Source organism: Thrips palmi, unplaced genomic scaffold (assembly GCF_012932325.1).
Source record: "Thrips palmi isolate BJ-2018 unplaced genomic scaffold, TpBJ-2018v1 HiC_scaffold_18, whole genome shotgun sequence".
NCBI lineage: Eukaryota > Metazoa > Arthropoda > Insecta > Thysanoptera > Thripidae > Thrips > Thrips palmi.
Window position 1 is genome coordinate 11,495,432 of NW_023144627.1, and position 16,205 is coordinate 11,511,636.

A 16,205-nucleotide genomic window follows, 5' to 3' on the forward strand; every position below is an offset into this window, starting at 1 on the left:
CGTGGCGGCCGACCTAGCCATTAGGACTGCCGTAACCTGAACGCCCGGCCGGAGGTTCCAACACCGACCAATTTCCACACTGTCAAATATTTTTCCAAATCGCCTCTTTGCTGTCCACGCGGTGTCTTCCGGGTTTATTTCTGGAAGCAAAGGCCTGGCCGTCGCACAGTGGACCAGAAGACCGGTGGAGGCGGCCGAAATTCCAGACGCGTTTTGTACTCGCTAATGGGGCTCGAACAGAACGTGTGACCCCACCAATGGATTGCTCTCCGAACGAGGAATCCATCGGTGGGGTCACACGTTCGGTTTGAGTCCCATTTAGCAACTCTGGAGCTCAAAACGCGTCTAGAGTTTCGGCCGCCTCCACCAGTCTTCTGGCCCACTGGGCGGCTGGCTCTCGAGTCCACTCCACTGTGCACACAGAGGCAAGGGGTAGCGCTCAATTTCCTCCTCCAGGCCGGAAGGGATGGAAGGACAGCACAGGCTGTAGCTGTCTCTCTCGCACCGGGGCGAAGGGGCCCCTTCGAGGGCCGCCCCGCGAGTGCGAGAGAGACAGACATGCACGTCAGTCCCCGCCCTGCGGCCGCAAGGCGCGCGCGGTGTGCAACATTGATGCGGCCGAACCGCCCTCATCGATAGTGATGCCGCTTCCGCGCCACGACAGTGTCGCGACAGTGCGACAGAACGTGCATAATGAAGAGCACTGCATCGACCGGAAGTCTCGGGCACTCTGCAAGTCCGCGTGGCCGCGTGGGTAGGGTGCTCGCCTTTGAAGGTTGAGGTCGCGGGAACGACGCCCGTTCCATCCTATTTTTCCCCTCCGCGTTCTTAATTGTTTTTCCCCACAAAATTTAATCTCGTCATCGCCATTCCGGTTGACGGCCGGCCCCTCGAGCCCTTTCCCGACCGGGCTGCGGCCTGGCAGTGGCGTGCCGAGCTGAGACGGCGGGCAGCGCGGGGCAGCGCGGGGCAGCGCGCCCCGTCCGAGGACACGCCATACGCCTCGCACGGAAGACTGCACTCTGTTGATGAGTACGGCACGACCGCGCTACCATACGAGTGCGTTCTGAACCTCGTCAACCCGTCGGCACGAAGCGTCGGAGCGCTTCGCAGCGCGTCCACGCCGGGCGTGACAGTATCTCAACGACATGGACGTCCGTCGGGCGACGTCGTGACAGACAGAGAGCGTTCAGCATGGCGCACGGTGGGCCAGAAAACCGGTGGAGGCGGCCAAAACTCTGGACCGCTCTGGACGCGTTTTGAGCTCCAGAGTCGCTTGGGACTCGAACCGAACGTGTGACCCCACCAATGGATTCCTCGTTCGGAGAGCAATCCACTGGTGGGGTCACACGTTCGGTTCGACTCCTGTTTAGCTCAAATTGCCTCAAGAGTTTTGGCCGCCTCCACCGGTCTTCTGGCCCACTGTGTGGCGTCCATCGCGCCTTTTCGAAAACATGTCGGGGATCTGCGACGCACGGTGGTCTGACTGGTTGCCTACCCAACAGGCTGACGAGCATCTCGTCGGAGCGTAGCTTCGGTTAGAGAGATAAAGAGAGAGCGAGAGAGACTCTCCGGGTTGCATCGGCTGCTGCCAATTCCCACATGCAGCGACACTGATAAGAATAGACACACTCGCCGTCAGCGCAGAGAAACGACACGACGTTCTCGTCTTCCTCGTCGTCCTCCTCTACCTTCAGTCTGCCGGCCCTTCGGCGGGGTGTTCTCACCGAGCCAGCGTCCGCGCGGAGTTTAGCCGACACGGGGGGAACGATCTGGAACGCGACACTAGAGAAAGCCCGCCCCACCGCGCCCCGCCCCGCCCCGCCCCGCCCCCCGCCCCGCCCGCCGCCCCGCCCCGCCGCCTCGCGGACTAGCGGCGCAAAACAGCAGACGCAGCAGCACAACAAGTGCGTCTTGGGAAAACGGCTTTGGCGCGCAGTGGCGCTGTGGCGTCGGAGCGCCGCACCTTCGGCGAGAAAAGACGGAGAATAGAAAAACGGGCAGCAGTGCTGCGAAGTGATTGATTTTGGCGCGTCGCACGGCCGACTTGAAATAGACTCGCTTGTCCATTAGTCGAGCTGACACTCCACTGTAGGTCAGGGGGTCGGGTGTTCTCAGCTGCACCAACAACTGCATTCGGCGGAGCGAAACCGAAATGTCGATCGTCATGCCAGCTGCCGCAAACTGGTGCATTATTTTGGTTCGCTGTTTACGCCTCTGTGCTTTTCGGTGACGTCAGCCGCCGTGAAGGCATGCAGGCCCCATTCAGGTGCGCGCCAAGACCAAACACGGAGGGGGCGAGGGAAAAATGAAACATGAAAAATCGTTCCGCCCATACTGCCGTCCGACCCGCGCCACTGTACTTGTCACGTCTCCACCGTAAAAACGAGCAGCTCGTGGTATCTGAGCGAGTCGCGCCCCGTCCTGGGAATTTGCCACAGAAAACGAAAACAAAAACAGAAACAAAAACAAAAGGCAATGCAGTCTCGACCTCGACGCGGCACCCACGGGGGACCAGATTTCTGCTGTTGGCGGGGAAATTGGATTTTCAAGGCGCGACTGCGGTACCCCTTACCGTACCCCCTACGGACCGAATCGCTTATGGATTCGTCCGGTTCGTCCGGGCCTGTGCAGAACGGCACTTGGGCGAAGGCTGGTCCTAGGGTGGATCAGGATGTGATAAGGAGGACAGGATGGATAACCGTGTCAGGGCCGAGTGGCCCTCCACCGTAATCTGCCACCCTTCTTCCTGCCTCACTCACACGGCGTCCTTGCGGGCCTTCGCTTCCTCCAGCCTGCCCGGCCCTTCCAGGATCAGTGGCGTGGGTGGCAGAATTAGGGCGATCCACTTTAAAACAACCAGTTTGCGTGCAGTCGAGTCGAGGGTGAAATTCACAATACATCGAAAACACACTACTTTGCTCCTGTCAGCGTGCTCGCCCCCTTTACCCTTAAAAAATCCTGAACCCGTTCCTGTCTCCTTTGGGGGAGAGGGGGGGGGGCTCTAGTTGTGAACAATCCGAGGCAAATCCGGCGGTCCACAAATCTGACGGCAGACTCGTGAAATGCAATAGGGACTTGCAACGCTTTCATCGGGATAAATCGATTTCCATCGGGCTGACCGGCCAGTCAGCCATTCATCATGGCCCGTCAGGGAGGGAGGGGGAAGGGGCTCTGTCATCAGACGGAAGGGCGAAATTTTTGTGGTTACGGCGTGGGTTCGACTTGGAGACGGCAGGCGCGGTGCATTGGCCCGTGGAGCGTGTTTGATTTGACGCTGAGACTCACCTGCTGAACAGTGGGTGCCACAGATGGTTGCCGGCGACGTCGTCGGGCGGCGCTGCGGGCGGCGGCGCCACTGGCGTATCCAGTTTGAGGAGGCGGTGCTGGGCGTTGGGGTCCACCAGGTTCTTCACCTTGAGCTTGGCGAAGGGCCTCTTCCTCTCGTCGGGCTGCTGCGGCGGCGGCAGCTGGTGGCGACCGGCGTCCCACTCCGGGGTGAACTCGCCCGACGGCCGCCTGTTCCCGGACAGGTCGAGCACGGGGGCGCCCGGCAGCGCGGCGGTGGCGGTCGCGGACGGCACGGACGACGCGGCGGTCGGCGACGGCGCCGGGCTGACGCGGGGGGTCCTCGCGGGGCCCACGGGGCTGCCCAGCGCGGCGAGCAGGGCGCTGTCCGGCGCGGGCGACGGCGTCCTCTTGACGGCCTGCTGGGCCTCCCTCTGCGCCGACAGCATGCTCAGCAGCGACTTGCACGTCGGCGGCCTGCTGCCCTCGGACTTGCGCGCCCGCTCCTCGGTGGAGTGCTTCCGCGGCGGCGCGACCGACGGCGCGACCGGCCCCACCGGCGGGGCGGCCATGGGGTAGGCGGCGTGCTGCTGCGCCAGGAGCTGCTGCTGCAGTTGCAGCTGCTGCAGCAGGATGAGCTGCTGGTGGTACTCCTGCTGCTTCTCGTACTCGCGCTGCTGCTGCTGCTGCTTCTCGTACTCTCGCTGTTGCTGCTGCTGCTTCTCGTAGTCCCGCCGCTGCTGCTGCTGCTTCTCGTACTCGCGCCGGTGCTGCTTCTCCAGCTCGCGGCGCTGCTGCTGCTGCTGCTGGTACTGGTAGGGCCGCTGCGGCGCGGCGAACAGGTTGTTGTTGTTGTTGTTGTTGATGGGCAGTGCGGCGGGCACGGGCCGCGACGTGCGGTGCTGCGGTGGTGGCGGCGGCATGGACGCCGAGTAGCCCGTGGGCGAGGACAGCGACGGCGGGTACTTGCAGGCGGCGGGCTTGTCGTAGGCGGCGCTCAGGTGGCGCGGCGTGGCCACGTGCGGCATGGGGGACGACGCCTTCCTCGGAGCCTTAGCCGGCGGCGGCGCGGCCTTCTTGTAGTTGTTGTTGTTCATGAAGGCGTCCAGGCCGCCGCCCTTGAGCATCGTCTCCTGCCAGGCCGCGGCCAGCGTGCTCTGCAGCTCCATCTGGGACTTGTAGTCGTAGCCGGGCAGGTAGCCGCCGGGGTAGGCGTAGGCCGCCTCCAGGTACGGCAGCCACAGCATCTGCGCCTCCAGCAACTGCCGCTGGTACTCCTCCACGGCCAGGGCCTGCTTGCTCTCGGGCTGCAGCAGCGACTGCAGGTGGGACAGCGACACGACGCACAGGTCGCCGTCCAGGCTGGGCGCGGCGTGCGGCACGGGGGGCTTGTGGCCCTGGGCGAGCAGGCGGGGGATCTCCTGCGCCGGGCTGGTGACGAGGGCCTGCAGGCGGGCGCGCGGCACGAGCAGGGGGTCGGGCACCACCAGGTCGGGGTCGGAGAGCACGCGCTTGAGTTGTGCCAGCGGGTCCAGCTCCGTCTCGGGCACGGTGAGCAGCTCCAGGAGTCGCGACTTGCTGCTCTTCTTGTCGGCCTTCTCGACCTTCTCGGCCTTGTCCAGCTTGTCCAGCTTGTCGCGCTTCACGTCGTGCTGCGGCGCGTCCACCGCGTCCACCTCCGTGCCGGGCAGTCGGTTCAGCAGGTGCCGCAGCGTCAGGTCGTCCAGCTTGGGCTTCTTGGCGGGCGGGGCCTCGTCGTGGTCCAGCTTGTCCGGCTTGTCCAGCCTGTCCAGCTTGTCGTGCTTCTCCTTGGTCACGCCCAGGTCCAGCGGCAGGTCCTGCTCCAGGTCGGACTTCCTGGGCGACGCGAGCAGCGACTCCAGGAACTTGTGCTGCTTGGGCTCGCTGATGGGGGTGATGGTGGTGGTGGCACCCAGCCGGATGGGCTCCGGGCTGCAGGACGGCCTCGAGGACGGTCTGGGCGAAGGCCTTGGCGATTGCTTGGGCGAGGGCTTGGGGCTGGGCGCGCCGCCTACCAGGGACACTTCCAGGTCGGCCGGCAGGCGCACCACGTGCTCGCTCTCGTCCAGGTTGAGGAGGTCGTACACGGAGCACGGCCTGCTGGCAGCCTTCTCCTGCTTCGTCTCCGCCTCCTTGGAGTCCTGAGGGGCATCGCCGCCAGAGGCCAAGGGCGCCTCCTTGCAGGACTTCTCCTTCCTCTCCGCCAGCTCCTTGCAGAGCTCCGCCATGATCTCCTCAGCGTCCTTGCGGGACTCCTCCAGGCTCTCCGACGTGTCGTGGCAGGGCTCGTGGGCCTTCTCCTCTTGGCAGGGCGTGTCCTCCTTGTCGGCCGCCTCCTTCCCCTCTACTGCTGCACTGCAGGACTCCTCCATGCTCTCGCCCATCTCCTCGCTGGGCTTTTCTTCCGATTCGCAGTCCACAGCCTTGCCGGTTTCTTCCGTCGGCTCGTCGACGACTCTGCTGGGTTCCTCCAACATCTCTTCGGCCGCCGTGCAGGACTCCATCAAGGCTGCCGCCTGCTGGCAAGACTCCTCCATCCTCTCGACGGCCTCCTTGCAGAGCTCGTCCAGCATCTCCGCCCCCGCCCTCTCCTCGTCGGTTTCTTTGGTGCTCTTGTCCTTGTCCTCGGAAGCGTCCTCTGACGCGTCCTCCAGCGCGCCTTCGGACTTGTCTTCGTCTGCGGAGTCTCTTGCGACTAGACTTGGGGCGGGACTTTGATCAGTCTGTTGCTTTGGCTCTTCTTTGCTCTCCTCGCTGGCGTCCGTGCCACCGTCGGTGCCACCGTCGGTGCCGCGGTCGTCCACTTCGTCCACCTCCTCTACTGGGTGCACGCCGGCCGGCGAGCAGGCTGGGTCCGGCCCGGACTCGGCGTCCGCCTCCGGGACGTCCTCGTCGTCCTCCTCGCCGTCCGCCTCGGACGACGCCGTGGGCGCCTCGTCCTCCACGGAGGGCCGCTGTCGGGGGCCCAGCACGGCGGAGAAGCGCTCCGTCTTGGGGATGGCCCGCCACCCGTTGTTGGTCTTGGTGAGCGTGATCCTGTTGCGCCGGTCGTAGTCCTCGCACACCACGGACAGGATGCGGCACTCCTCCTGCTTCACCCAGAGGAACACGGGGTTGACGCGCGGGCTAACGGGGCCCGCCGAGCACGCCGTCGAGTCCACGTTGAGCATGAGCGGCGCGCTGCTGCGGTGGTGCCGGCGCCGCCGCTTGTGCTTCCTGGAGTGCTTGTGCCTGGACCGCGACCGCGTGTCCGCGTCGCGAGACCGGCTGGACCGCGAGCGGCTGGAGCGCGTCGACCTGGACCTGGCCGTCCGCTGCTTCCGGCGCCGCGTCCTGGACGCCGTCCTCCCCTTGCGCCCCTTGCGGCGCACGGCCGTGTCGTCGACGCCGACCCCCGGTGCGGGCGCGGGCGCGGCCGCATCGATCGAGTCAAGTTGCGCTGCGTGCCGCGAGGGGCGCTGCGGCGCCACCGCCCCGCCGGTTCCCGCGCCTCCCTCCCGCCCCTCCGCGGTGGGCTGGGTGGGCAGCAGCGGGCCCGCCGCCGCGGCCGCGTTCGCGTTGTGGGCCGCGTCAGCCGCGTCCTCAGTCGGGCCGAGCGCAGGCTCGGCGCCGGTTTGTTGACAAACGTCAGCTGGCTCCTCCTCGGTGTTGTCATCCAGGAGGTTGTCGAGCAAGTCCCGCAGGTTCTCCATGTCCGCGTCGCGCACCACACCTACCTTGACGGGCGGCGCGTTTCCCGGCGGGTCTCCCGGCGGGTCTCCCTGCGGGGGCCGCGCTTCGTCCACCTTGTCCACCACGTCCGCCACGAGCTTCTCGAGGAAGTCCTCCACCTCCTCTAACACTTCCTCCTCCGCCTCGGCGACCCCTCGCCCCACTCGCTCCCCTCTCCCGGGCGATGCCGCAGAGGGCCCCTCAGGCCCAGAGGGCCCCGCAGGACCCCCATCGTGTTCCAGAAGGCCCTCAGCCTGCTGGGCCCCGCTCATGTCGGGCAGCGAACACGGCGACGGCCAGCAGTGGGCATGCTGGCTTTCACTGTACACGGTGCACACACACACACTATCACTGTATCCAAAGGTAATCCACAGGGCGATGACGTCACAGCACACTCGCGTCACTCTCTCACTCGCACTGTTTCAACCAAAACAATGGCCTGCGTTCGGCCGTGACGCGAAAGCGGGGCACAGATCCTCCGCGCTGTGGATATCAACTGGCACTGCCGCTCTACTCCGCGCTCCGCGCCCGCTTCGCCGCCGCGCCACGCCGCGGCCCGCGCCCCCCGGCCCTCCCTGCCGCCCCCTCCCCCTCCCCCCCGCCCGCGCGGCCCGCACGGCCCAGGCTCGGCTGGCTCGGCGCGGCGCCCGGTCGGAGACCTCTACGAGCCGTGCCGATGAAGCCCGAACGGCCGAACGGCGGCGCGGCGCTGCACTCGGAAGAGCAGCACGGGGCCGCGGGGTGGGGGCGGGGGTGGCGGCGGCGAGGAGAGCAAGCCGCCGACGCCCATTGGCTGGACAGGGCGGGGGGGCGTGGCTTCCAGAACTTTCCACCCCTCCCCCCTGAGGCCGGGGTTCCCGGGGTTCACCCTCCCCAAATGACATACGGACACTAAAAATTCGAAGAGGGCGTTTGTGTTTTATTTCCATACGCTGTTAACGTTACCTTGTTTGTCAAGCACCCACAAGGCTCACTGCTCGCCGCCGTGCCACGCCGAGCTCGGCAGCTCGGCCCCGCGGTAGGCCGGAGACGACCCGGAAGTCGGGCGCCCACACACCGGCGTGGACAAACACACGCACACAGACGCACGTGGCGCGTTCTTGTGCGGCAATTCAACTCGATTGCCCCTCTGTAATAAGTCCGTCCCAAGCCTTTGTCGAACGCTGGCCAAATGAAAGCAATTAAAGAGCCATTGCTGGGCGGGGGGCTGGTTGGGCTGGACACGTCCTGCCGGCCTGCAATTTCGGCAGAGGCCGATTGGGGACGCCATCGGGGAAATGGGAAATGGGAAATGGGAAATGGCAGAGCTGAGCGGTGACAAGGCGAAGCAGCGCGCTGCAGGCGTGGGACTCGCTGCACTGGCGGCTTGGCGCATGGCGTTTCGGTTTTCAGGTACAGTGCTCCCACGGTGATCTGGCGAGGACTTTGCCGGTCGTATAAAAGCTCCATTGGCACCCATGCAATTCGCCAGAAGTATGAGTGCCCCTTTAGCACCCGTAACTTTTTCCAGTAGTAAAGGTGCCCCTTCGTCACCCATCCTGTTTGCCAGTAGTACAGGTGCCCCATTGGCACTGGTCTCGTCGCGCTTCGACATCTCCATACGCCCCCCGCCGCGACCCCGCCGTGCCTGCGACCGCTGCGACGGCGGACAACCACTTGGGGTCATCCGATGTCGGGGCAGGGCCGGCGGGGACCCAATCTCCCCGGTGTCCGTCGCAGGCGGCACGACGTGGCACGATGGCGCAGCGGGAGATGCAGTCCAATTGCAATCGCCCCAGCGGCCTCAGCCTGCCAACTAGGCAGCCGGCCGACAGCCGAGACGAGAAGTTGCCCACGTGGCGGTTGGCAGGCGCTAAGAAACGGGCCACCTGCATTCCCGTCAACAGCCGCCCACGTCAGTCAGACGCGTCAAAACGAGGTAAATTTGACGTCAACTGTGAAGTGGCCATCGCATTGCGCGGGGCAGATTTGCATCCGATATTTCCGCCACAGATGCGAGTGAATGACGTCAGACTGACGCTTGGTTGACGTGTAGGGCTGGTGACGGCTGTGCAGGGTGGCTGCCCTGCAGCACCGACGTCGCGGCGCTGCGCGCGGACAGCCTGCCCACCAGGCGCCATGCCCCCGCACTGCCGCGCACTGCGCCTCGGACGACGCCCAGGATGCATAACTACATACCTAATGCAAGCGGGCTGTGCGGCCAGGCCACCCGCCATGCACCTGGTGCGAAGACTAACGCGCCCAGGTGTGTGGAGCGTCTGTGGTCGTGCCGTCACAGAGAGAAGAATATTTCGCGCTGCAGAGCTTTCCACGCCAGGCAGTGGGCCAGAAGACCGGTGGAGGCGGCCAAAACTCAAGTCGCGTTTTGAGCTCCAGAGTCGCAATGGGACTCGAACCGAACGGGTGACCCCACCAATGGATTCCTCGTTCGGAGAGCAATCCATTGGTGGGGTCACACGTTCGGTTCGGTCCTATTTAGCGACTCTAGAACTCAAAACGCGTCTTGAGTTTTGGCCGCCTCCACCGGTCTTCTGGCCCTGCGCCATCGCCTTCGAACCCGTTCACCCTCCTCGACGAAAATCCGGATCGGGCACTGCCAGCATCCCAACAGTGGGACGCCGCGCCGCAGAGCTACAAAGTCGTGCAACGCCAAAAGAAAAATGGCCTCTTCCCGCCCTTCCCCCTTCTGGTCCTGGCGGGCCCTGGCGGGTCCTGGCGGGCCCTGGCGGGTCCTGGCGGGCCCTGGCGGCGTTGCTGCGTTGCGGCGTCGCTGCGGCCGATGCATCGTTCAAGGCCAAGCAACACGTCACGCTGGTTGACCACCGCCGCCTCATAAAACAGTGCGGACAGAAGACAGCGCTGTAAGTGCAGAGTTGCCACACGTCCGCCCAAATCCTCTCCGAGCCATATAGGGGTTCCACTCGGCAGGCCTGTTCGCGACGCGCCGCGACGCGCCAAGTCGGTTTCAAAACGGCGCTGCCTGGTTTAGTCGCCGCTTCCGTTCCAACCGAACAGTTTGGCGTCGTCGCCGCGTCTCCGTCTCACTCCTAAGGCGTTCCGCGGGGGCGCGCGAGAGGCAGAGCGACTGTTCCGAACCGCTCTGCAGTTCTCCCGAAAACAGATCCGGTTCGGGAGGGTTCCGCACGGGTTGGAAAGAGACAGAAAGAGGCGAAAATGGCGCGACTTTTCTTCTTTTTCTTCTTTTTTTCTGTGTTGCCGCGCCTTGCCGCGCCTTGCCGCCTTGCGCCGCTTCCGCTGCGTCGCGCGGCACTGCCGAGCCACTGCCGAGCCACTGCGGCACTCCACGCCGTGCGAGGCGCAGCGAGGCGCATACCATGCACAAGCGTCCTTGGGACGTGTTCAGCCGCCGGCCTGCCTGCCCTGTCGAGCCGCGCAAGCCATCCGGGCAGCCATCCGGGCAGCCGGGAAAATCAAATTCAGACTATCTACTTTGAGAAACAGCGTGGGAAGGAGTCCGTACTATTTGGCTCGTTTTGGGATTCGATGCGAATAGGTAACCCGAGGGGGAAAAATCACTCGTCAAAATTGTGACTTGACTACTCCCTATTACGTTCTATTACGCTTTATTACGCTATTAAAGAAGTCTCATTACGTTTGCAACTATCGAGATTTAAGCTAAAATCAGACCCTCACAACGGAAAATTCAGAAAATTTTGGCTATTACGCTATCACTATTACGCGTAATACAAGGAATCGGTTAACCGACTATTACGCGAGTGATTTCTTCCTCGAGGTAACCTAAATTAACAGTCAGACCGTTCAAAGTTAACTATTGTTTAGTTCGACGACGCGATTGTCTGCATACTTCCAGTAGAACTGAGTGCCATAGTCCGTAACGTCAACGAAATTGTCTGGCTCCTTCTCAGCCCTGTTACCATTGCCTGAACCTGGACTGTTTTCTGAACAGTTGCGTATCCGTTTCCTCCGGCCTACCGTTCGTTTTAGGATCGTGCGGAGCGGTTTAGCCAGTACCTTCAGCCGTCGTCTTTAATTAACAAGTTTGTAGCAACTAGGCTGGCCTGGGCTGCCTGGGCGGCCTGCGCGGCAAGATCCCACCCGGCACGACGTTGTTGCCTTTTCTCATTTGTGTACACTGTGGAAACAAATCCCGAACAGTGTGCCTTCCGAGGACGAAACTTTCCCTATGAAAATCGATTCTGCCTTGCGAAGTAAAAGAGTGTGAAGGCAGCGGCCCCAGCCCAGAAACCCAGTTTAGTGTGCTCATTTTGCTCTCAAATTGGACTCGAATCAACCTTGTCTTTCTCATTCGAAAGCCAATCTATTCGTCGGTGCCTGCGAGCCTTTGGTTCGAGTACTCAATGCGGACTTTGGGAGCTCAAAAACGAGTCCGGAGAACAGCAGATCCCTCTGGCCCTCGAGACGGTGTCGAGCGGTGTCGGGTGGTGGCAGAGGTGAAGGGGTGGCACGTGGCTCGGGGCGGGCCGGCGGGGTGAAGTTGTTCTCCTTGAGGGTTGCGTTGCAATTCACTTCTAATTGCGGCGTTTCACGACTCTGTCGTCGAAAGCCGAGCTAGAGCGTCAGGGAATCGTAACTGTTCCACTGAAGACTTGGGAGGGAGCGGACGCCCCCCGAAGTAGCAGACAACTCCAATTACGACATTATTGCTGCGCGCACAAAGAGAAAAGAAAACAAAAAATATGTCACAGAAAAGTGGTGAGCAAACTTTTTCAATACGTCTTCCTCACTGCCGGAAATTTCAACCGGCGCGGCGTGGAACTCTGGCCGTCACTGTCAATGCACACTGCTGTCCGTCAAAGTCATGAACGGATTGCAAAACGTATTTGACTCGTTTGTCAACTCAGTTCGCGTGTCCTCTCACAGATAGACATTTTATTTTTCAATCAAACGTCTGCGTATGACTGCATCATTTACCTTTTTGCCACTTTTCTGGCAGTGCTTGAAATGCGGATGTGGCATGGGAGGTCCACGCGATTGCCATGCAAGCAATGCAAGCGTGGAGCACGCCAACGCACTCGCCTCTCTTTTTGTTGGGCGTTCGTCATTTCGAATCTCCCGGACCGTGAACGAAATTCAAGTGAGGGGCAACGCACACGCGACTATAGTCGCACGTGGTGACGCACTCTCAATCAGATAAAGTAAGAAATGTTTTAAAAAAATGCGTATGATTACGCACGGCTGACGCATGCGAGAAGTCTGTAAATTGGACACAACACAGGTATTAGAAAGAAAAACGACGAATTTTTCGACAGTGTCCGGTTGCGCAATAATTGTTCCAAAAATCATTACGGATGCTCCACGGCTAATGATGCGGTTGTGCGGTCGGGGAGGAAGACCGCGAGGAGGGTGAGGATGAGAAGGGGTGGGGGAGAGAGAAAGAGAGGGGGGGGGGGGGGGGGGGAGACGGGAGTGGCGCACTACGGGGTGGCGCCGCATGGGGATGGCGGCCTGGGGGTGCGTCGCGCCGCGTCCCGCCGCGCTCGGCCGCCTGGAAAAGAGAGTTTGTTAAGAGGGTAAAAGCATATGCTGACCCGAGACACCCGCGCGGAGCCCTTTCGCGAGACTGCACTGAAAGCAGCTAAAAGGGAAGAGATGAGGAAACTGGCTCTACGTTACGGAGAACCCTTTGGGCCACTGCTACCTTCGCAGTACTGTCAAAGCTAAGCTGTTTGGTTCGCATTGCGAATGGACAAGCCGCGTGCCACACACTGTCGAAACGACGCGATAGCGCTCGAGATGATGTTGCATGGCACGATTGCAACAACGGGTTCTTCTTTGTGCCTCACCGTCCGTGTTTTCGCCTTTCGTTCGAAAAGGGAAATCCCAAGACACTGTGTACACGTGGCCCTAGGCCGCTCTAGGCCACCCTAGGCGCAGACACCTGTGGTCAATCCCCGAGAACGCCACATGTTGCAATGACAGTTGTTGGCGCGTGTGGGTGGGCCGAGGGCCCGGGAGGAACTGGGGAGGGCCTGGCGTTGACTAACGAACTAGACGGGAAAGGGTGGTCAATGGTGACGCCACAAACGCTGTTTTTGCGTTCAGATTAAGGCCTGGCTGAAAATAAATTGGTCTGGCGGGCTAGGCGCGGCGGCCTCGCCACTCCCGCCAGTGGCCCTGACACCTTTATTCGCAGGCTGCCTTTGAGGCGCCGCGCCCTCGCGACTGCGAATAACAGTTGGGGATGAAACTCTGTAAGTGTTTTCCTTTACGGTCGTTAGCCGGGGCGCCGTGTTGAGACTCGACAAAAACGACGCCAGCCGCCCTGTGCGTTGTGCAAGCCGAAAAATTTCCCCAAAGGTTTACTGTTTTCCCGCGCTGCTAGAGACAAATTTCACCCGTGGGAAGCGGGAACTTTTACGCCACGCTGGCGTACGCCCATTTTGTAATCCGGGGTTACCCGGGGTTATCCAGGGTTATCCGCGGTTATCCGGGTCTCACCGGGGAAATCCCTATGCGATGTACACGAAATTTCTCAGTCGTTTCCCCCTCGGCTTGTTCTTCCAGAGTGGGAAACTGTCCGCGCTTATTCTGGTTCCCCGCGCCGCGAGTTTCGAATTTCCCGCGCCGAGTGGCGGTGCCGGTGATGCCGCCTCGGCGGTGCATCGCGTCGAATTACAGCGTGATTAGAAACGCAACGCGGATTCAATTTCAAACGCGACGCGGCGCGACGCAGCGCGGCCGGATGTGGGGGCGGCCGGGGCGGGCCGGGCCGGGGCTATGGGGCCGCGGTAGCGGAGGGCCGCGAGGGCACAGGGCAGAAATGGAGTTTTATAGGGCATTAAAAAGGCCTATGGGAAAGGCCGCATAAAGCTGCCACAATAAAACATTCAGACGGGCTGTCCGTCCCCGTCCCGTCCTGCCAGTGTCCTGCCGGTGCAGCAGCCAGCGACCCCATTGCACCAGAATGCACTGGGCGAAAATACAAGATATTCCGGTATTTTTATCGCTGAGACGAATCGTAGGAAAGCACGACGCGTTAAAGCGCGGCATCCACGTGTTTGCAAGACGCGCACACTGGGTGTTGAAGCTCGCAGCTTTTTGGAATTTATCAAAGTTTCGGTCGCATGGGTTAGATGGAAAGGCTCTATTTTGGGCAGAGTGCCGACTGCGATATCATCAAGACCATTTCGACGAGTGATCGCGATCGATTCGCAGACTCTCAAAGGGAAGACCACTATCGATGATGAAGGGCTTAGGGCCCGGTGGGCCTGGAAGGGACCGCGGGCCGGACCGCGGGGCGTCGAACACCAAGCTCTCCCCCGGGGCCCCCAAGTCCCTTCCACCCTAAATGAAAGGTGGCAAGGGTGAAGACGGCCGAGGCGGAGGCTTGCCGATAAGGGCTATTATCATGGTGCTGCCCTGCCCTGCCCGGCCCTGCCGAGGCCGCCGAGACCGCGACGGAGCTCCGCTAGCGGGACGAGACCCTCCTCCTCCTTCTCCTCCTCTGCATTGGGATCAATTAGATCCACTCAATTTGGAGCGACGCCGCGCCACTCTGGAATATCACATCGGACACTGGCTATCAGGGCCACGGGCAGGGCCGGCAGGGCACCGGCAGGCCAACACCATCGGGAACGAAGTAATCAAAGTCAAAGCGGTGTCCGGCTCAGAGTTTGGTCGAAACGACGAGAAATTTATAGAAATAGTGGTCTTATAGCTTAATTTAGGCGGTCACTGTGTCGGATCCAAGGTGGGAAATCATACTCCTTCAACGACAGGGTGGTCTTTGGACCTTTATTTAGAAAGACTTTGTACAGAGTGCAATTCTCCGCCTTAGTTTGGGAGCAGCGTCGCCGCAAAGAGGGCAAAACGGACGACAAATGTGTCAAAATCGTGTTTTTAGCTGACTTTAGGCGGCTACTGCGTCCAATCCGAGGCGATACATGGCACCCCCTCGACGGGGTCTTCTTACATGCTTTCTTCAGCACGCCTTTGCTGCGGAGTGTGATTTCTCGCCTTAGTTTGGGAGCAGCGTTGCCGCAAAGTCGGTCGAAACGACAAATGTGCATGCGTTGCTTGATTGCAACCAGTGAGCTCAACAAATCCGCCTTCGGCGACGTGTTTTTGTTTCTCCGCGAGTAGTACAGCAGCACTACAGCAGCGAAGGTGGCGGCTGTATCTCCCCTTGATATTACCCAAGGTCACTGCGAGTACAGCGCGAGGCCGCCGCCACCCGCCGCACATGCGTGGCTATTTTATTTTTGGCGATACCGTGGACCGGGCGCGTCACTTGGTGCCAGCAGCCACTCCGAAGAATCTTTGCGTCGCCCTGTCCCTCTCGCACCTCAGCGGGCCGCCCTTGCGTGCGACAGAGCGATGAAAAGACTCCTCGGAAGCAGCCTGCAGCAGGGACCGCTGTGCGACCTTCCAACCGCAAGCCGAAAGTTTTCGGTTGCGGAGGCGTAGGTGTATTTGAGATAAGATTAAGCAGCGTTCCCATTCGATGCGATCACCTGCCGAAAGTTTGGCAAAGTTGGCCCACTGGGACTGCAGCGGAAACTCCCACCTGGATTTCTTCACCTTGCGTTATCTTCGCGCCTAGTGCTGCCGAAGGCGTCACGCAAAACTCCATTTAACTCTTCACTATACTACTCAAATTAGGAGTTGTGGGCATCCCAACACCTGCAGCTCGTGGTGAAGAAAGTCTACCCAAAATTTGATTTGCGGCGGTCGCAGACTTTTGTCAGGGTTACCTCGGGAAATTCCCACTATCAAATCATCAAACTGCAAACAAAGTGTCTCCGGATTATGATAGCCGATTATGACTGTACAGCATTTCTCAGAAGAAATTTGGGAGTGAGTGTACCTGCAGTCGGGGCTCCACATTGGCCCACGTGTGTGTGGCAGTACAGCCGGCCATCGAAGCGACAGGTCCCCACTTCTGGCAGTGTGTGTCGCGGCCGCCCCGGGCCCTCTGTGATTACCTACCACAGAAGAGTCCTTGCCAGAAATAGTGGCCGCGCGTGTGTTTCACGTGGCGGTAGCGGCAGTAGGCAGTGTAGGGCAGTGCGCAGGAGGCAGTAGAGGTAGGTAGTGGTCAGTAGTGTAGGCAGTAGGGAGAAGAGAAGCCAGTCGAGTAAGCAGTAAAATAGGCAGTAGAGTAGGCAGTAGAGTAGGCAGTAGAGTAGGCAGTAGAATAGGCAGTAGAGGAGACAGTACAGTAGGCAGTAGCGTAGGCAGCG

General features: G+C 61.2%; 1 protein-coding gene across 1 annotated transcript in view; it reads right to left on the reverse strand.

The window, feature by feature from the left end:
- Positions 1–6,632, reverse strand: part of LOC117644706 (protein MLP1 homolog) — a 30,784-nt gene extending 24,152 nt beyond the window's left edge. The window contains exons 1-2 of the mRNA XM_034384320.1: positions 3,907–6,632; positions 3,289–3,561 (exon numbers count right to left, since the gene is read on the reverse strand). Coding sequence (XP_034240211.1) covers positions 3,289–3,561; positions 3,907–6,479 — 2,846 coding nt within the window. The 5' untranslated portion in view covers positions 6,480–6,632. The remainder of the gene's footprint in view (positions 1–3,288; positions 3,562–3,906) is intronic.
- Between the last annotated feature and the right edge of the window lie 9,573 nt (positions 6,633–16,205).